General features: G+C 38.8%; 1 protein-coding gene and 1 pseudogene across 3 annotated transcripts; one reads left to right on the forward strand and one right to left on the reverse strand.

Moving 5' to 3' along the window:
- Positions 1-1,817: 1,817 nt before the first annotated feature.
- Positions 1,818-14,433, reverse strand: LOC147850214 (uncharacterized). Of its 3 annotated transcripts, XM_087336248.1 has the most exons (17): positions 14,156-14,433; positions 12,923-13,162; positions 8,552-8,698; positions 8,359-8,437; positions 6,664-6,847; positions 6,501-6,566; positions 6,174-6,389; positions 5,873-6,079; positions 5,477-5,789; positions 4,626-4,785; positions 4,423-4,531; positions 4,208-4,343; positions 4,072-4,127; positions 3,694-3,993; positions 3,312-3,440; positions 2,471-3,145; positions 1,818-2,303 (listed from the first exon to the last, which is right to left on the reverse strand). In XM_087336248.1, the coding sequence occupies exons 1-17, from the start codon at positions 14,238-14,240 to the stop codon at positions 2,145-2,147; spliced, it is 3,261 nt and encodes a 1,086-aa protein (XP_087192374.1). In that variant the 5' UTR covers positions 14,241-14,433; the 3' UTR covers positions 1,818-2,144. The 3 variants fall into 3 exon arrangements, with proteins under 3 accessions (XP_087192374.1, XP_087192375.1, XP_087192376.1); XM_087336249.1 differs by lacking the exon at positions 12,923-13,162 and having other exon boundaries at positions 14,156-14,432; XM_087336250.1 differs by lacking the exons at positions 8,359-8,437; positions 12,923-13,162; positions 14,156-14,433 and having other exon boundaries at positions 8,552-8,692.
- Positions 14,434-17,760: 3,327 nt separating this feature from the next.
- On the forward strand, positions 17,761-20,841 carry LOC147850215 (ATP-dependent Clp protease ATP-binding subunit ClpA homolog, chloroplastic pseudogene; annotated as a pseudogene).
- Positions 20,842-21,299: the final 458 nt, after the last annotated feature.

Genomic DNA, 21,299 nt, shown 5'->3' on the forward strand with positions numbered 1-21,299 from the left:
CCGATGTGTTTGCATGATTATATAGTTTTGATTCACTCGAGCTAGATCCTAATGTAAGAATGAGATAAGGATATAAAAGATAAATAGATAAGAAAGGAGAGAGAGAAAGAAGGGTGCCGATCCACCCGACCACCCCCGAGCGAAGGGATCGAGACAGACTCTAGCCTTGATCAGCATCGCATACCACCGTTGTGGCGTCGAGTCGTACATGGTACTGGCACGCTCGCTACAAGAGTTGATCCACCACAAGGACAGAGTCTTGACGTAGTCAAGAGATGACCAAATGAGGGAAGTTAAGCCTCATATTTATAGCCAGACCTAAGGGCCCCATGCAAGTTCACACACTGGCCTTCATGGGTTGTCTCAATCCCAATGATTAAAATTAAAAGTAATCCTTCCCTTCTTTACACTCTCATTTAACCCTCGCACTTTATCCACGTGTATAGAATACTACGATACAATCTTACCACGGGATATTATATGGGCATGCCCGTATGCTATAACATACTCCCCCTCTTTAAAACATTGCACTCTTGCAATGAAAAGTTAGGGAAGTTAGTTTTAAGAGTATTTAGTTAGATTGGTCCACTTAGGTTTTACCATAATCAATCTATTCGATCTACTTACATTGTACAATAATCTATCTATTTTATCTAATCAGATTGCATCATAATTAATCAATTTGACTAATAAGGTTGCATCATAAAATCATTAGTTTGATCTAATTGTGTTGCATCACCACTTGAACTGTATAGATAATGCTTTTGTTTAGTTGATATGCATAAGGCCTCGTTGCTATTTGTTTCCCGAAGATTGTTAAAAGACGCGTTTTAGCTAAAACGAAGTCCGTTTGCAACTATTGGTAGCAATTAGCAATAGTTCAACAGCCAACTTGAGCCAAACTAAACCACAAACCTTATGACTTGTCAACTTGCACTAGAATTTTGTATGCTTTCCCCATTCAAATTTCCAAATTTCCAAATGGTTTTGGGTTCAATTTACCTTGGACTTTCAAGGGTCCAATTTAGCTTAGTATGAGCCTCTATCAACTTAACAATTTGCAATTTGAACAGCTACAACATGCAAGTTAAACAACTTGAAGACTTGAACCTAGGACAATTTTTAACTTATTAAAAAAATCTCAATCTAAACAACTTCAAATCACAACATAACCTCATGTTAAAAACGTAAATGGTTTGCAACATAAACATCTTCAAACCACAACTTGGGTGGCTTACTCAAACAACTTCAAGTTGCAAAGACCTAGGACAATTTTTAAATATTTATTAAATAAAAATTAACATTTCAAAAGTTAAAAGCTATAGTCTATTAACATGATAAGTGTAAAGCACTTCTTCAAACAACTTCAAGTTGTGGCCTAACCAGCTTAAAGACTTGATGTTATGAATGACAACCGATATTTTCTACTTTACTCAACTTAATAGCAACAGACCTTTGGTTAGAAAAATTCTTTGTTAAAGAGTTGAAAATTTAATGCAAATGTGTGGTTTGCACCAAGCCATGAAACCATGGCTTAATGGTTTGTAACTCACTTACCATTTGGTTTGAGCTTAAAAATCCCTTAAAACATTTGGCTTCAACAATTTTAGCTTAACAGTTCAGCTTGACATAATTTAGCAGTTCAAAATGTTTAAATGGTTTTAGTTAGAGACTCCTGAGCTAAACCATTTCAGCTAAGCATTTCTAATTGGTTGCTAGTGGCACTTCAATACTCTTGCACTAGAAATTTGAAGGGATGAATTATGGGATAGAAAGTTCAAAAAGAGTAGGATGTATATGGCATGATTGTTGTAAGGTAAAAGCAACAGACACTTCACGATCAGCAAAAATGTGTGAATGGTGTGGATTACAAGTACAAAAAAAGTGAGCTTTTTAGTGGTATCAACATAGGCATATGAGTTGGTGCCCTATTAGGATTCTTAAAATTTTTATGAGCAATAATAAAAACGGAACCTTTGAAAGATTGATGATCCTACCAAACTTCTTTTGCAAGAGACTGGGAAAGGCTGGCATGAGTATTCCATGCTAAATTTCTTCCCATTGTAGCACATTGATATACAATGCTAAAGTTCATGAAGAACTCCACGGAATATTTAATTGCAAGGCAATGCGTAAATATGCCTTCATTTATTTATCAGGGCACTGAGCTTAGACTCTGAGGTGAAAGGGAAGAAGCAAATAGAAAAGTTGTAAGATACTGCTTTTACCAAGAACTCGTCGTATACACATGGGCTCCAACTGTCATCGCCTCCGACACCCATGTGTTTATGATCCAAGTACACCTACATTCAACAAAGACTTGGATCATAAACAATAGCCTAGAAGGATATCAATTCATATTATTCATTCATTACGTTGTGTAAGATTATTAAACAGCCTATAACCATATCAAAGCATAGGGATTCAATTCATAATTGCGAGAAACATCAAGTTATAGCTCCATGATTACCTTCACATTTTGACCAGGGCACAACTCTTCTTCATGTGTAGCTTTATCTAGCTCTTCAATAGTGTAGTAGCTTGCATTCATTTGCATAGGAGGGCTGTCATTAATTGTGGATGCAAGAATCCCAAAATTGCTCGAGTTCTTGAACCATACCCACCTTACATCTGCTCTTCCTCCACACTCTCCTGGAAAGATGTAAGGCACATGAAGATCTGATACAGATGTTTCATATATGCCAACATAGGCTGCATGTTTCCTATCAGGATAACATTCAAAAGGACCCCTCCCATACCAACCTAAATTGTCAAACTCTTTTGGCATTTCAAAAGTTACCCCTACCCGAGGCAATGGTGGAATTTCACCTTGTGGCTTTATATCAACGGTTATTGACACATGCCCATTGACATTAACCTTGTGATGCATACATACATTGAAACCCACTTTTTGAGCAACATCTACAGCGTCAGATTCAATTTCATAATTGCTCATCAATTCTAATACATTATCAGATAAATATTTCACTTCAAAATCAACAGGCTTTTTTATCATTAGAGAGCTAAGCCCACATCTTTTCCATTGGGAAGCATAGCTGTGATCACCACCACCTCTGTCATTGTCAGTTGCAGCTCTGCAGAAACAAGGAATTGGGCCCCCTGTGAGAACTGTGATACCATTTACCTGATAGAAACAAACAGACAAGAGTTCAAACTTCAATAAACATTATTTTCCTATTATTCAGGACATAAAAACTAGCAAATGTGTGAGCTTGGAATTACACCGTCATGGTCTGGTCTTTCCATAACTTTTTTTGTTGCACTACACATTTCAAGAAATGCATACTGACCTTCCATTGTACAATTGTACCAGTATGTTTGCTGAAATCGATTACCCAATTATGTTGGGAATTCTGTATAGTTACAAACTCATGCGAGTGCTCCAGAAAGATGGTGCCCATATCAGAAGTACACTCAGTCTACAAGACCGAAAACATATTACCTATATGTCAGTTGGTGAGTTTGCACCATACAAAAAACAAATAAATAGTAATCTTTGTTTATCTTAACCAAAGTAAGATTCCAGCAATAGAAAAGTTGAATAAATAAGCAGAAGCAATGAGTACTAGTATTTTGCTTAATTTGCAGTTTGGATCCTCACCTTTTGTACTAAATAACTAAAAGAAGCCAAACAACACGCTCATAGCATTCATTAAATTGATGTATTATTACCTGAAATATTTCATATTTCTCCTCTGCAATCACTATTTGATTTGATGCAATAGTATGGCCAGCACCTGACCATCTTTCAGAAGTTCGCAACCTTGCTAATATTGTGATATAAATAGAAGATCCTTTTGTATGCCCCAACAACGAAGACCATGGTCCATTATTGAGGTTCAGCACATGTTTTTCACCAGCTTGTAATACTGGAACAGATAATTGACCAGATCCAACAATCACACCGTCTCTAGAAAGAGACCATGAGAAGTCCAGGTTGGAAGTTGATATGAAGAAATTTCTATTCAACACCTTCACCAGAAGATAATATTAACCTCTCCAGAATGTGCATTTACAAATTTGATCCTCGTTAAAATAGAGTTACTGTACCTCAATTGTATTATTCACTAAAGTTATTTTGATTGGCTGATACAAGAATTTAACCTCTATGACATACGAAAAAAATGTTAAGCAATCTCCTCTTTCATATCAAAATACTTAAAACCATAGAAGGATAAAATTTCACCATTGAGAGCCGGGTGAGGGCTTCTATCTGGCCATGTCAGGCCATTAATGCAGAAATTTAAATCATTTGGAAAATCTCCAAAGTCTCCTCCATAAGCCCAATGTTTTACGCCATTAGGGCCATCCCTTAACAAGCCCTGCGAATCATGATACCTCATTATTATCAATATAATTTTAAAGCTATGATATGAACATAAACTTAAGGATTCTTTTGACCTGATCAACCCAGTCCCAAATGAAACCACCTTGTAGACCAGGTGTTGAATCAATTGCTTCCCAATATTTATAGATGTTTCCATTGCTATTACCCATGGCATGAGAATACCTATTGAAACCAACCAAAAAAATATTTTTAACAGCAAATAATATATTTAATGCTTCAACAACTGTACATAAAAATAAAAAATAAAAAAGCTCACTCGCAAAGAATAAGAGGCCTTGATTCAGTTTTATCAATAGCAATGTTGACGATATCCCACACACGCATGTACATTGGACATACTATATCAGTGGCAGTTGTTTTGGCACCACCTCCCTCATAATGTAAAGCTCGTGTGGGATCCCTGCATCTCATCCATCCTGTCAAGCAAGAATGTATGTAACTGTCTCTGCTGTCAAAACATAAATATAAGTAGATTCCAGAGATTTGACCAAATAATTGCAGGCGATGCTATTGTGCTAGTGAACATCTTTTATTGCACTCTTATCTGTTGTTGCAGCTCCTACGACTTTTCAACAGATAGTTGTCATTGAGCTGCAACAACAGATACCGCCATTGCTCTTTTTCATTGACATCAACACACCTAGAACACAACCCTGATGTGCATATTTTCATAAGATCAGATCTATCCTCTGGCACCGGAGATGCCATCCTTGTCTCAATGGCCTTTGCATAGATGATCACCCATAATTGATATCTTCAGAGGGCAGCAATTTCAGTTATTTCTAGTGATCAGGCACCAAACTTGATAGGTGCTCGTCATTCATGATGACTTAATGTCAAATCATTTAGTTGTTGAAACCCACATTAGAAAGAGATGTTGTTACTAACATTGACAAGTTAACATAACAAATGTAAATTTTATTAGGTGTCAGAGGCCATTATGTTATTTCAGAGATATTATTTCTTCCCATTTTGGTGGTCGTCTAAGCTCAGAAAAATGAGATGCTGTTTTTGTGATCTGTGGAAGCATTCAAAGTCAAAGTCTTTTATCTTCACAGTCAGAATTCAAACAAAACTATTTATAGTCTTTACAAGTTGTCATCTTACCAGCTAGTGCACCATGACTAGGCCCATAACCTGATTCATTTCCCAAAGACCATATAATAACACATGCATGGTTCTTGTCTCTTTCCACCATGTTTACAGCACGCTCAAGCATTGCATCCGTCCAATTGATATCCCACGTTAGTTGTTCTTTTGAATTGGGATTTGAGGTAGGATCAAATCCGTGTGTTTCTATATTTGCCTCATCGATAACATAAAGACCAAACAAATCACAAAGCTCATACCATCTAGGATGCTGAGGATAATGACTGTTTCTAACCGCATTCATGTTATATTGTTTCATAAGCACAATGTCCTGCAAGAATTTCAATGCTTTAACAAGATATAAAAACAAAACATAAAACACAACTGTGGCTTAAATTATAACAGCATCTTAACCTTGATCATACAAGCCTCAATATTTGTTTTTCCCACTCGTGGATGGTGCTCGTGCCGGTTCACTCCAGTTATTATTACAGGTTGACTGTTTATAAGTAGCTTTTTGTATCCAAGAGAAACTTTTCGCACACCAACTTGGCATGCTTCAATATCAATAGGTTCATTTGAAGCATCTTTAAGAAGAATCACAAGTACATACAGGTTTGGCTGCAAAATGTAGCAGGTGATATATATTAGATTTAGACATTTACAAGAGACAGATGCAAATACTATATAAGAGTCCATTAAGAAATTAGTATGCCTCTTCTGCAGACCAAAGTTTCGGATGATGAAAATCTATTTTCCATCGTTCACTCATGAAGCATCCTGTGGAGCTCCATGCACCAATTTGTGAGGAAAGGCTAAGTGCCTCTGATAGCAAGCCCTCTTTTACTTCAAATAGGAAATTCTCCACCAGAAGCTGGTTAGGAGTACAGTTTTTACGGTACTCTGGAGATGCCTCGAGCAAAACTTCAACCTACCAATATGCGTAAAAAAATATCTGTCAAGTCATAGACTTTGATCCATGCAAATTGATATGTGTGTATAAACAGATGCATGCAATGAAAATACACATCAAACTTTATACCTCTAGTACTGCAGCAGAAGAGTCTTCAGAAACCTCTGTCTTGACAAAATAATCAGCTATCATGACCTAAAAGCATATATAAAATCATTTATGTTTAGTTTCTGAATAATAACCTATCAGCCTCCCTGACACCAAGAACTCTGTTTTGACAACAAAGATGCACCTGAGGCTTGGAAGATAGGATTACATCCCTGTGGATACCAGACAGCCACCAATGATCTTGGTCTTCAAGGTAGGATGCGTCACTCCATCGCATGACCTGGACTGCTATCATGTTTTCCTTATTCGAAATTGGTGCGTAACATACCTCTGTGATCTCAAACTCTGCTGGCAGCCTGCTATCTTGACTGTTTAAAAAGAGCGAATTTCCAACCACGATGTTACCACACATTTTCAGCAAAAAACTCTATAATCATACATTATCTCTGATTATCAAATAGTATGGTCTCTCCATGATATATGGCATTAGCAAGTATGTTATAAAGATGTACGGTTGGATCAAAATGTAAAGACTTTTTTCCAATGTTTGTGCAGGGTCTGAATGCTTGACATTCACTCTTAATAATATATATCAAAGGAAGCCAGATAGTTCCATTAGTGAATTTGTTTTTCAGGCTTCTTATCTTTCATCTGATAACCCAAAGAGGTGGTTCATAAATTCAAGAGTAACCACCTACTCGGTTTTTCGAATCAGTAACACATGACCAAGTCAGTAAAATGGTGAGGTAAGAAACTATCTAAATGGTGACCAAGTCAGACAAAAGAAGTTATGGTAGAAACGGTTAGAACAGAAATGTGACATTTATCCTGTTGTGATTCTAAATTCCTGGTAAATAGAACAGAAATATTTTTAAGGATTGCAAGAAAATAGATGATCCATCAAGGTCAAGCAATCGAGGTGGTCACCAATTTCAAAAATAACAGGTGACTTATAGCCCATTTTGGCCTCTTAAAATATGTTAATATATCTTTCTTACATTCCAGCCAGTCAGGGGACCAAAATGCATATAGCACAGTACAGCAACAAACCTAGATCGAGGAACACCATATGACTTGTAACCCGTTTAACCACCAAGAACTATAACTTCAGAGAACTATGCACACCAAGGTCTTCCCTCAATACATTACTTAGACACTGGCAGCATTGATCCATAGAAGCCCTTACGGTTTACCAAATATTGAGTAATAGCACTCTCCATGTACGCATGCATGGCCCTGGTATCCTTGTCACCACCCAACTGACGTTGCTTTCCACAATTTGGAGACTTTTACTTTTGGAACAACCTATTTTCGAGATCTTTGGAACAAATCAGAGTCATTCCGATTTGAGTCTCATATGTCAATTACATTTCTTGTTACGTGGCAAGTTTCATGTGCCATTGTATTCAGGCCTCTTAGAGACATTGATACTTTTTGTCATTTGGACTTCCTTTCTCATTTGGATTAATCTATCCAATGAAAGGTATAGGCATTAGAGCAAATCAGAGCCATTCTCATTTGAGTCTCATATGTCATTTCCATTTCTTGTTACATGACAAGTCTCATGTGCCATTGTATTCTGGCCTCTTAGAGACACTGATACTTTTTGTCATTTGGACTTCCCTTCTCACTTGGATTAATCTATCCAATGAAAGGTATAGGCATTATCTGTCTCATGTGAAGAAATAGATGAAACAAAATAAAACATAAGATATTCTGAAGTTTGCAGGAAACTGAAATTTTATCATCAAAATACATGACACTTCAGCTTTGTTTCATGGAGGTATGCCAAGATCATCCAAAACATGATGGCCACTGGAATTGTATTTAAACTTAGGAAATTAATATATATGACACATTGAAAAAAATTTAGACATACCTATAACCCACCAATGTTCCATTTACCCAGACATAAAATGCTGAATCAACTGCTTCGAAAGTCAAGAATATTCGGCGCCCTAGGTTTTTTAGAAAACATGTCATATCAAAGTTTGTGAGGAATGTGTATATTGCAAGAGTTTTATAATATACAAATAGTTCTAATGAACATTACTTAAAATTCATTGAATCACCTGCCCATTCCATTGGAAGCAAAAATGTTTTGCGATAACAGCCAGTTGGATTTTCCTTTGGGACATGAGGAGGGTCCAATGGGAAGGGGTATACAATGTTTGTGTAGATTGGACGATCATATCCATGTGTTTGCCAATTTGATGGAACTGCCACAGCAACAATGACACAAATCAATAGGTAATATGATCAGAAATATACTGTCCATCAGCACACAGGCACCAGGCAGCCCCAAAGAAGAGTGGTTAGTACCTGATAAATCATTAAGAATGGGTTTCAATGTATCATACATGCAAATTTCAGAACACAAGATGGGCAGGCATTTTTGCTGAACGACATATTGTCTTAACCAATGTTATTGCTTAGCAAAGAGTTTTTGTTGTGGATTTGTTAGTACTTTTACCTTCTTGAGTTTGTGCACTGTTATTGCTTAGCAAAGAGTTTTTGTTGTGGATTTGTTAGTACTTTTACCTTCTTGAGTTTGTGCACTCCAGCAGTAATGTAGTACAGTCTTGTTGGCGCACATCTCGTGAGATGTTTCATTTTAAGTTCGTGGTGAGGACATTTTGGGATTTTAATTTTATGGCCATCATCGGTTTTCAAATTTATAACACGATTTCCAAGAGAAGGATAATGGAAGGTAGCGACATGGAACAGTTGTGGTAATCGTGAAGCCATTAGGAAGATGAAGGCATAAATTATGGTCTTCAAATGTTTCTGAAATGAGAAATATTTCGTAATGACATATTAGAGATGAGGGTGAGAACCAAAGGCATTTAAGGATGCCTGGGACAATCCAATCATCTTTTGGCCAGGAATTTTAAGGACAAAAGACCATGTACCCAACACTGGACACTGAGACTGCATCAATTATACATCACAGAGATTCAAACACGCCATGAATGATCCATCTGAGAAAAATCCACTAATACCATGTCTGATCCAGCAATTTTGTTACAAAGAGAGCCTACAGGATGGCCCTCTACCATCCCCATCAATATTCCATATGCTAACTTTAACTTCTGGTAATCATTAGTATAATCATTAGCTCAAGAGACATCGGGAAAAGTTGTTGAAGAGTACAGCCACACAAGCTCATCCACAAAGAACAATCACAACTTTCTTTAGCTCCATCAATCCTAATGCTAGAAGTCAACCCCAAGATACAAAAATGGGATCCAGACCAGGATATAACAAAGGGGTTACGATTGATCGGGCAATGGCAATTTGCCGTGCACGTAGGCCCCGGCCCCATGGACCACGACCTCGACACCCTTGTCATCGACAAATAAAAGCCATTATCTCCCGCCATCGTAGGTGCTTCCCTCGCTTCGGAGACATTTCCATTCTGGATCGACCTATGATAGAGATCTTTCAGAGACAAAAGCTACAATACACCTAACTTGAGAATCTCGCATGGGCCAAAAACCAGATTCTCTCGTCTCTTTTCTTTTCATCTTATTTACTTTTATATTTACTGTGTAATATTTACTTTATTTTGATTTGTTCTCAAAGACGAGAAAACATTTAAGATGTAATCTCTTATTCGGTCTTATAGGCCATTTTGGCCTCTTAAAAGACGTTAATATATCTTTCTTTCTTTCTTTCTCTCTGTCTACACATACCTAGGAGTAACATTTACAGGGTATAGGTTCTCCTTATGGGAGGTTGCTTGTGCCTGACTTTCTCGTGGATATACATCCCTTGGTGCTCTCGAAAGACAATGTGCACATTTGCAGTTCCGAGAGCCACAAACTAAATTGTGGCTATTTGATACACTTGTGGCACCAACTCTTCTATATTGAGTAGAAACGTGGGAACCGAGTCTTAACAAGGAAAATAACTGGAATGATTTAGAGAGACCTTTAGCATCAATTATTTCCCATATGAGAAGGTTCAAAAGTATCAGTGCCCCAAGATATAATTTGGGCAGAGATGGGAGTAGCCCCTAACATCACTCAGGCATTATTTCAATCAGTGACATGTATCCAACGTCTTTGGGAGCTCCCAAAGACAAAAGTTACAATATAGCTGAATTGAGAATCTTATATGTGCCGATAACAAGATTCTTTAGCCTCTTTTTATCTTATTTACTTTTATGTTTACTTAGTAAACATTTATTTTATGTTGATTTGTTGTTCTCATAGACGAGACAACACTTAACCACAACACTCAAAAGGGGTTATAATAAATCACGCAAACGCAAATTTTCATGCATGTAGATCACATCCATATGATCCAAAAGCCCACCACCTTTGTCCTCCACTAAAGGACATTAATACCCAACACCAAAGATCCTTCTCCACATTTGTAGACATATCCATCTTGCACCTCCCCATATTGAAGAGCTTTCGAAGGCAAAAAATTTAGTGCATCCAAGTTCAAGATGTAAAGTGTTTAGCTAACGATATTTTCTGGTATCTTTGGCAGGTCCACTAATCTAGTTATATTTATTTTGGACTGTTATTCTGACCATTTGGCCTCTAAAATATATTAATGTATCTTTAGCTCTTTCTTTCTATCAATTCCATAGAGTGCACAAACTACATGAAAAGGTTACCTTTTGGGTTCCATGGGCCTTCTTGATCTCCGTGGATAACAACAAAATCTATCTAATGTGTGGATGTACATATGGATACATACATGCAAACATACATATAATTGGCCCTCCTATAGAATTAAAATATAATTTTCTCTAGTATGATATTTATTTAAAAAAGATTGTTTCATTCCTTCACAAGCTTTTGACAAGTTCATTCAACCAAAGAAATCACCCCAAGATATAGAAAAAATGCCCATTAGGAAATCAGCTCCACGCACACCAAATGTTTCCTTTGCTCTATCAGGTCTTTTTTTTACCTCAGAAGTCATAAATGTATGTGTGTATGGATGTACAGCAGGCATATATGCATGTATGTGTGTGTTATGGGCATAACCATAACTTATCCCGTGGTAGTTTGTATCGTAGTTTTCTATACACGAGGATAAGAGTGTGAGGGAGGATAATCCTAGGGATTGAGACAACCCTTATGGGTCCAAGTGTGAACTTGCTTGAGGACCTTGGGTTTGGTTACAAATATGAAGCCTAGCTATCCTCATTGGGGCATCATTTGGCTACGCCCAAACTGTGATCTTGTGGTGAACAGTCTCTTGTGGTGAGCATGACCTATCATGACGCGGCGTGCCAAAGGTGAGAAACATGGGTGAACAAGGGCAAAGGAATGGAGCGCAAGCTTGGGGAGGAAAAGAAGAGAGAGGAAATATGCAAGCACGTGTGAAACGGGAGAAGAGAAAAAGAGAGACAAATTGTGCACATACTTATGTAAATAATTATACAATAAAGAAAAGTGAATGGCCTAATGGTTAGTAAGGGAGAAGGAATAAATATATTTAATACAAATGAGGCACCCTCCTCCAATAAAAGAAGAAGGGGGAGCTCATTTTAGGGGTTCTTCATTTTTGCATTTCAGTGAAGGTTTTGGGGTTTTAGGAGCTCTTCTTCTTCCCATCATCTTTGACTCATCTTGGGTTAGAGCGTCAGCATTCAGGTAATGAAAACGAGGAGACGGCAAGCGCACCAGTCGTTTGGAAGGGGAGGACAAAGTAGCACAAGAACTATTCTAATTCATGGCAATGTAGCCATTGGAGATAGTCATGGTCTCGGCAGCCCACTAGACTCATTCTCATCAGACGCTTCTCTTCTCAATTTCCTGTTTCTCGCTTAGGCTTGAGGTTAACTCATAGTTACCTCCGTTCTAATTCATCCCACTGATGTAATTCCTACCATGGCTCATAAGCCCTCTTCTACTAAAGGATTCATTTCGGAAATCTTCATTATTGTTCCTAAAACGACTTCGTTAGTCCTAATCTCGTGTTTAGCCATTAATTTCTCCGTTTCATGCTCGAGTCATTTTCTTGCCCACGTCGCCCGCGTATTGTGCACTTGTGTGGCAAAGCTTTGGTCAACGAGAGGAGGTCATCGAGAGAGGCCAACTAGAGAGGTCATTGAGAGAGGCCGACGAGATAGGTCAACAAGAAAGCTCAAAAGGTCAAGGAGAGAGGTCGACAAGAAAGGTGGACAAGAGAAATCAGCAAGAGAGGTTAACAAGAGGCTTGTCTGGCTAGGGCTTGTTCGACAAGAGTAATCATCCGACCTGGACAAACAGGTAGAGCGTTTGACGTCGTTGTCGCCGTCGTCTGGTATGGGACGTTGTTCAATGCTCGGGTTCGTCTCAATCCCTTTGCTCCATGGTGGCCAAGTGGATCAGCACCCTTCTTTCTCTCTCTATCTCTTCATTTTCTTATCAATTTCCTTATTTTCATGCTTACATTAAATTATATCGCTAACAATATGACCCTAAGGTTGAACTTACCTGGCAAACAATTCCATGATGAGTCATCAAAATCGTTGGAATGGAAATTGATGGGAACATCTTCAGGTGTACTTGAAAGGTGGAATTTCCAATAGCCACTCAAAGACAAGACAAAGGGGAGGCCATCCACCCATGAAGATGCAGACTGAAGAGCTTCTTGCACAGCTTCCTCGCCCCACACAGCTCTCTCTGCAATGCTTCTATCCACAGAGCTTCTCTTCTTCCAAAAGTCAAGAGTGCCTAAAGAATCAAAATAAAGCAAAGGATCCATTCAAAAAGATATTTCTGAATATTCATGAACATGGGGTGCAGTAACTTTGCTTTGCCCTGAAGAGATCATTACAAATATTCATAAATAAACAATCAAATAAAGATACACAAAGAGGTAGTATAGGAAAAAAAATTAGGATCATAGGAAAAGGGATTCACAAAGATTCAAAATAGAATGATGAAGTACAAAGATTCATAAAAAAATAGATAACAAAGATTCAGTCATGTTGTAGCTTTGTCTTACTTTGACAGATCAAACAAAAAAAGAGATTCAAAATGGTGCAGTATCTTCATTTATATTGAAAGATCGAATAAGGGATTCATCAAAGTAACAAATTTCACAGAAAACTTAAAATGGTGTTGTATTAGTTTTGTGTTACCTTGAAAATCAAACACCAAATACCCATAAAAAAAAGACTCAACAAAGAGTCCCAATGGTGTAGTGATTTTGTCACATTGAAAATTTGAACACAATGATTCCTTTAAAAAAATAGCATTCAACAAATATTAATGGGTTAGCAACTTTGTTTACATTCAATATTAAAACACAAGTATTACTTAGAGAAATAGGAGATTCAATAAGATTTGCTATGATGTAGAAACATTGTTTTGCATTGCAAATTCAGACACACAGATTTCTTAAAAGTAAAACAGATCTTCACAATAGATGTAGCAACTTTGTTCTACCTTGACAGATCAAACACACATATACATAAAGAGAAAATACATCCTAAAGATTCAAAATGATGTCATAACGCTGGTTTATGCTGAAAGATCAACCATAACGATTTGTAACCCAAGAGAAAATAATTTAAATACTCCAGAAGATTTGACAAAGATCACAACACAAAAATAACATTCAACAAAGATTCCGGACACTGGAACAAAACATGCAACAAAGGTTCCTAGAAAAGGAAAGGTACAAGATTCAAAACCACGGTATAGCAAACAGCGTAAACGTACCTTGAAGGGTGGCATGAGAATGGAGAGGAACATGAGCTCGTCGTCGGTTACGTTTGAAAACACAAGGATTTTCCCAATCTGCCATATTTCTCTCTATACAACTTCTTCTTCTTCAATGGTGTTTCTTCTCTTCACACAGTCTATGCAAATTTCCACTTACTTTTGAGTCCTTGTTTAGTAGGATTGACAGACGTCCAGGGATCATGGTGTCACTGGACTTCACAGTCCATGCAATTTTGCACTTACTTTCAGTCCTTGTTTAGTAGGATTGACAGGCGGCCCTGCCACAGTAGGCATAAAACTCCAATCATGGCCATACTAATACATCAATCTCATTCGTGATTCCTTGGTCGGCCCATTCGATGACTGCAGGTTTTCAATCTTGATCTTCTGAGTTTGATTCTTGCTAACATGTTGTTTTAGAGCTGGAAGGAAGTCTCGTCAGGGTATATGAAATTGTATATAAGACTTAAGCTTCACATACAACATGTCTTTTCATTGACGCACTTGTTTTATCCACAAGGATAGATAATACCAGTGCCTTCATTTAAATTTATCTTGCCTAAAGAGAATTATATAAGAATTTATCTTTCGACAATGGTCGTCATATATGATTTTCCATGACCTAACAACCAAGCCCATACATCTCGCGTGAGTACATATTTTTCTTCATTAAATCTTTTTTCCATCTAGATACTTAGGATATAGTATCATGGGCTTGATTGTGTGTTCAACGGAAAAAGGTTTACTTGTATCTCTTCGAAGGTGAATAAATAATGCTCATCCTCCTCAAAAGTAAGAGATTTTGAGTGCCAAGACGAATTAGACTTTAACCGATAGGTGAAATAATAGTCGCCTCAGTAGATTGTTGTGAATGCTAATTAATTGGGATGATAAAGTCTTGTTTTTTCTAAAACTACTTTGTGATTTTCTGTTGTCATTTGCTTTGAATTATTTGTGAATGTCATCGAAGATAAACTACTTTTATGCGTACGTATATATATATATATATACGGTTGAAGAGCCTACTTCGTTATTGCAATCACAAACCCCCACTCACGAGTAATTTCTAACTCATCACAAACCATATTCATATGGTTCGTGAGAAGGTTGCGTATTAGCCAAAAGATTAGGCATGTTTAGTGGGGTCCATGTTCACTATTGTAAACATGTAAAATTGTAATAACAATGGGTTTCATCAATCTACTTCAGATCATTTCATCGAGGTCAACAATGCAAATATTGATTTCTATTCACTCTCTATTCATGAACCCTCATGTCGGGATGGGTATTTACTAACCACATTTTCCATATATTTCTGATACCAATTTCAATTCATCGTCTAGCTTTCATGAACCTTCCCATAAAGTTGGGTCGATACGCGATGATTCTATGTGACAAGAGTGAGTGGATTAGTTTATCATACATTCATTGAAACTCGTGTAAAAAAACTAATGTTGGTCCATCCAAATATTTATTGGATGGAAGGTTACGCATAATCATAACTTGGAATTAGAATGGTTATCACAATTTTTAATTACGACACAATTTATGGCAATACCTCGCATGATGCAAGGGCACGATAGATGTTTCATGTTGATGAATGATTGTCATCATACAAGTTAAACTTGAAATATATTGATTTCCATCATCTTCAAGATAAAGAACATTATAGATGTTTCGTGTCGATGAACAATTGTCATCGTACAAGTTAAACTTGAAATGTATTGATGAGCAATGGATACGACGGAGTGGTGGATGCTACAAGCTCAATTAGATCAAGCATGGATGTTGAAAGGGTTAAGTGACGACGTCTAGATCTAGGAGAATTGGATATTATTTTGTGGGTAATCCTAAGGCGACTAATATTTGGGTGAGAAGTAAGATCGGTATAGACGTTCGGTGGAGTGATTGAAATAAGCATACTTTGAGCCAAATGTAAATTATCAGATGATGCATGTGATCGACAAAGAGGGGCATTGAACAATTGGACAAATATGATGGAACTGATCCTTATTGCAATGCATATTCTTTGGCTATAAGGAAAATTACGTTGATTTTCTTGCGAGTAAAATATGGAATAAAAATAAAAGTGTACAATTATTCTGGCTAATCTTGATCCTTATCATGAGGCATATTGGAAGCTTAACCCATATTTTGAGATTAATTGTTAGATCAGTGCCAACCTGCAACTTCTTGAAGCATTTGATGATTTAATATTTCACCCTTACTTATCTCTTGAGTGCCTATGATATCCACAATAAATATTTTTTCTTCACTAAGTAGCATTTGATCATTTAATATTTCACCCTTGCTCATCTATTGAGAGCGCAGGGTATCCACAAAAATGTTTTTTTCTTCAAACCTAATCGTTGAATTCTAGTGCAGACCTTAGTTTGTTTGATCTAGAGGTAATGATAGAAAGATCTTATCAATGTTTGCTCCTAAGGGAATAAATTATGTAATATTGGATATGTCTTGTGAGTCAAGTCTCTGTATTGATTTGGATACATCTATTATACCATGATTCCTCAGTTTTCTATGGTTATACGTATTCACAAAAAGCTAAATTAGTTATGATTATATTTATAATTGAGTCTTCAATTCCTTGTTAACACTCATGAAATGATAGTATGAAGAATTCATTAATTCCCTTGACTTGTTTATAGTTAACTATATTACTTTAATGGTCAATGTATCTAATGTGTTGATTCTTTTTTTTGTAGATTACAAGATTGATCAATAACCACGAGTAAGCCCATTGAGGGAGTGCGTCATTCACATGCCTATAGCAAGGCGTTATGGAGGGGTCACTTCAATGTCACATCTTGGCATCGAGAGACCACATAGGCTACTTGCATAAAACAAGGTGTTGGAAGCGACGAACAACTATCTATGGAGATCTAAGAAAAACTAGGGCTAGACTTCAAATAATTCTTGATGCAGGACAAGAATAAGTGGGTAGGGCACAATGCACCTCCTCCTCTCCCCCCCACCCCAAGGCTATTGACACGGTGCAAGGCCTCGACAATTGGAGACCGCGCGGGATTATGGTTTGGGCATGGGGTGGGCAAGCGGACAAATCCGTTGCATGTGACGAACAACTATCTATGGAGATCTAAAAAAACTAGATCTAGACTTCAACGGATGATTGATGTAGGACAAGAATAAGTGGCTAGGGCACAATGCACCTCCTCCCTACCCCAAGGCTATTGACATGGTACAAGACCTCAACAATTGGAGACCGTGGGATTACGGTATGGGCATGAGGTGGGCAAGCGGACAAATCTGTAAACCACGACCGTGCTCCCCCCTATAGGCAATTCACATTGACATGGTGCAAGACCTCGACAACCAGATGGAGACTGCGGGATTATGGTTTGGGCACGGGGCGGGCTAGCGGACAAATCCATAAACCACGATGAGGAATCCCCTGGGACTCAAAGGGTGTCCGGGAGGTGAATGGCCCGGACACAGCCCAAGTGTGAACACACAGTTGTGTGTGTGTATAGAAACTGAAGTCTTTGTAGCCATATCCACTAAATCTTCTCATTGAAGAAGAAGAAGAAGAAGAAGAAGAAGAAGAGGAGGAGGAGGAGGAGGAGGAGACAGGGGTGGGTGTTGTGAATTTCTTCTCCCTCTCCCGTCAAGAAGCTCGCCATGGCAGGGGCTTTAGCAGCAGCAGCAGGAGCTTCTGTTATCTCGGTGAATGTGGTGGCCCCTTCTTCATGTTCCCCTTCATCCCCTTCATCTTCCTCTACTACCTCCGCACATCTTCCACAAGTAAGTTCTTTCTCGGGTTTTCGCCGCCTCTCCGTTCTTGACAGGAGCATCGCTAGAAACCCTAAAACCTTCCATGACACCGTGTCGAAATCTCTCTCCCTACCTTCTCCTTCAACAAGAAGAAAAGGCAGTAGGAAATCGGTTCCTATGGCCATGTTCGAAAGGTTCACCGAGAAGGCCATAAAAGTAATCATGCTTTCTCAAGAAGAAGCTCGTCGCTTGGGTCATAACTTTGTTGGAACCGAACAAATCCTACTCGGCCTCATTGGAGAAGGCACTGGAATCGCCGCGAAAGTGTTGAAATCCATGGGCGTGAACCTGAAAGATGCTCGTGTTGAAGTCGAGAAAATCATTGGCCGAGGAAGTGGTTTTGTCGCCGTCGAGATTCCCTTCACACCTCGTGCCAAACGTGTCCTGGAACTCTCCCTAGAAGAGGCACGTCAACTCGGGCACAACTACATTGGGTCAGAACACTTGCTCCTCGGCTTGCTCCGAGAGGGAGAAGGTGTAGCAGCCAGAGTTTTAGAAAACCTAGGGGCAGACCCGAGCAATATAAGAACCCAAGTAATAAGGATGGTTGGGGAGAGCACAGAGTCTGGAGCAGTTGGAGCTGGGGTTGGGGGTGGGAGCACAAACTCGAAAATGCCCACTTTAGAAGAATTTGGCACGAATTTGACCAAGTTAGCTGAAGATGGTAAACTTGACCCTGTCGTAGGACGGCAACCTCAAATAGAGAGGGTTACCCAAATCCTTGGAAGAAGAACAAAGAACAATCCTTGCCTTATTGGAGAGCCCGGGGTTGGGAAAACTGCCATTGCCGAGGGTCTCGCACAACGTATAGCTGGTGGGGATGTCCCCGAGACGATAGAAGGCAAGAAGGTTATTACTCTTGATATGGGTCTTCTTGTCGCTGGGACTAAATATAGAGGAGAGTTTGAAGAGAGACTTAAGAAGCTCATGGAAGAGATTAAGCAAGCCGATGACATCATTCTCTTCATAGATGAGGTTCATACCTTGATTGGGGCAGGGGCCGCTGAGGGTGCCATTGATGCTGCCAATATATTGAAACCCGCCCTTGCAAGAGGTGAGCTTCAATGCATTGGTGCCACCACTCTTGATGAATACAGAAAGCATATTGAGAAGGATCCTGCCTTAGAGAGAAGGTTCCAACCTGTCCAAGTTCCTGAACCCACAGTAGATGAGACTATACAAATCTTGCATGGTCTCCGAGAGAGGTATGAGATCCATCACAAGCTTCGATACACTGATGAATCCTTAGTAGCTGCAGCTCAGCTTTCTTATCAGTATATAAGTGACCGGTTTCTTCCTGATAAGGCCATCGATTTGATTGATGAGGCGGGTTCTCGGGTGCGTTTGCGTCATGCCCAGTTGCCTGAAGATGCCAAAGAACTCGATAAGGAGTTGAGACAAATCACCAAGGATAAGAATGAAGCCGTAAGAGGGCAAGACTTTGAAAAGGCAGGAGAGCTCCGTGATCGTGAAATGGAGCTTAAAGCACAAATCTCGGCTTTGCTCGAGAAAGGAAAAGAGAAAGCGAAAGCTGAAAGTGAATCTGGAGATGCGGGGCCTGTTGTGACTGAATCCGATATACAGCAGATTGTGGCTGCATGGACTGGAATTCCGGTTGAGAAAGTCTCCATCGATGAGTCTAGCCGGTTGCTAAAGATGGAAGAAACACTCCACAATAGAGTGGTTGGGCAAGATGAAGCCGTGAAAGCTATTAGCCGTGCAATCCGGCGTGCACGTGTAGGTTTGAAGAATCCAAACCGTCCAATCGCGAGTTTCATCTTCTCGGGTCCAACTGGTGTTGGGAAATCAGAACTTGCAAAAGCATTGGCGGCCTACTATTTCGGGTCAGAAGAGGCCATGGTTAGGCTTGATATGAGTGAGTTCATGGAAAGGCACACAGTCTCAAAGCTCATTGGTTCACCTCCAGGCTATGTAGGATATAGTGAAGGTGGCCAACTCACGGAAGCCGTCCGAAGGCGTCCATATACGGTTGTGCTATTTGATGAGATTGAGAAAGCTCATCCTGATGTGTTTAACATGATGCTTCAAATCTTGGAGGATGGTAGACTAACTGATAGCAAAGGGCGTACAGTGGATTTCAAGAACACACTCCTCATCATGACTTCTAATGTTGGAAGTAGTGTTATTGAGAAAGGTGGGGGTGGTATTGGATTTCAGCTTGATTATGGCGAGAAAGATAGTAGTTACAATAGGATAAAGAGCCTCGTCAACGAGGAGTTGAAGCAATATTTCAGGCCTGAGTTCTTGAATCGTCTAGACGAGATCATTGTATTCAGGCAACTAACCAAGTTGGAAGTGAAGGAGATTGCCGATATAATGCTCAAAGAGGTGTTTGAAAGGCTGAAGAAGAAAACCATTGATTTACAAGTAACTGAGAGGTTCCGTGACCGTATAGTGGACGAAGGGTATAGTCCGAGTTATGGAGCAAGGCCATTGAGGAGGGCGATAATGAGGCTTTTAGAGGATAGTATGGCAGAGAGGATGCTTGGAGGTGAGATAAAAGAAGGGGATTCGGCTATTATCGATGTGGATACTGAAGGGAATGTAACTGTCTTGAATGGTACGACGGGAACGTCCTCTAGTGTGGCTATTGATGCCCCAGCGGGTATTGCTTAGGTGGTTATTTATTTGGGTGGACATTTTGGGCAGAAATTGTCACATATTTGCATTTTTTAAAGCATTTTGCATCGGAGTAGCATAGTCTAGATATTGATGCCTAATGGAAGTATCATCCTCATCGTCATCATAAGATCTTTATATGATCTCCATACATGAAGTTGATGCTGATTCAGATTTGGATTTTTATCAATTAATGTTCATTTATGTTTTCTGTTGAAAGATTGTTTTGATACGATATCTATACTGGTGTAGGGTTTAGTGTTTAAAAATTAGGGTTTTAAATCAGAGTGGCTAAGAGGACTCGAGATTTCTTTGAAATTTTTCTGTTGTGGACCGCTCTTTAGTTCTGCATAGTGCTGTTTTTTTAAGTTCATTCTTTTGAGCGTTTCCTTGGGAAGCAAGGTATTTTGATGGCATAAATATAAAGAACAAATTTGATGACTTCAACCTAAGCGCCCATGGGGTTTTGAGGAAAGTAGTAATATTGTAGATTGTGGCGTTAAAGAGCATGGGTTGATGAGTTAAAAAGAGTTGTAGAGTTCACCAATGATGCAATAGACAACAATTTTTCTTATTCAAGAGTTATATTCTTCTTGGTTACAAGAGTTATATACAATGTGAAGTGTATGGGAGATTGGGATATCCTGCCTGATTATCAAGCATAAGAATGCCACTATGACGTGAAGAGCAC

This window comes from Azolla caroliniana, unplaced genomic scaffold (genome assembly GCF_043228905.1).
Source record: "Azolla caroliniana isolate FFs.n. ecotype wild unplaced genomic scaffold, voAzoCaro1.0.p SCAF_21, whole genome shotgun sequence".
Taxonomy (NCBI): Eukaryota; Viridiplantae; Streptophyta; class Polypodiopsida; order Salviniales; family Salviniaceae; genus Azolla; species Azolla caroliniana.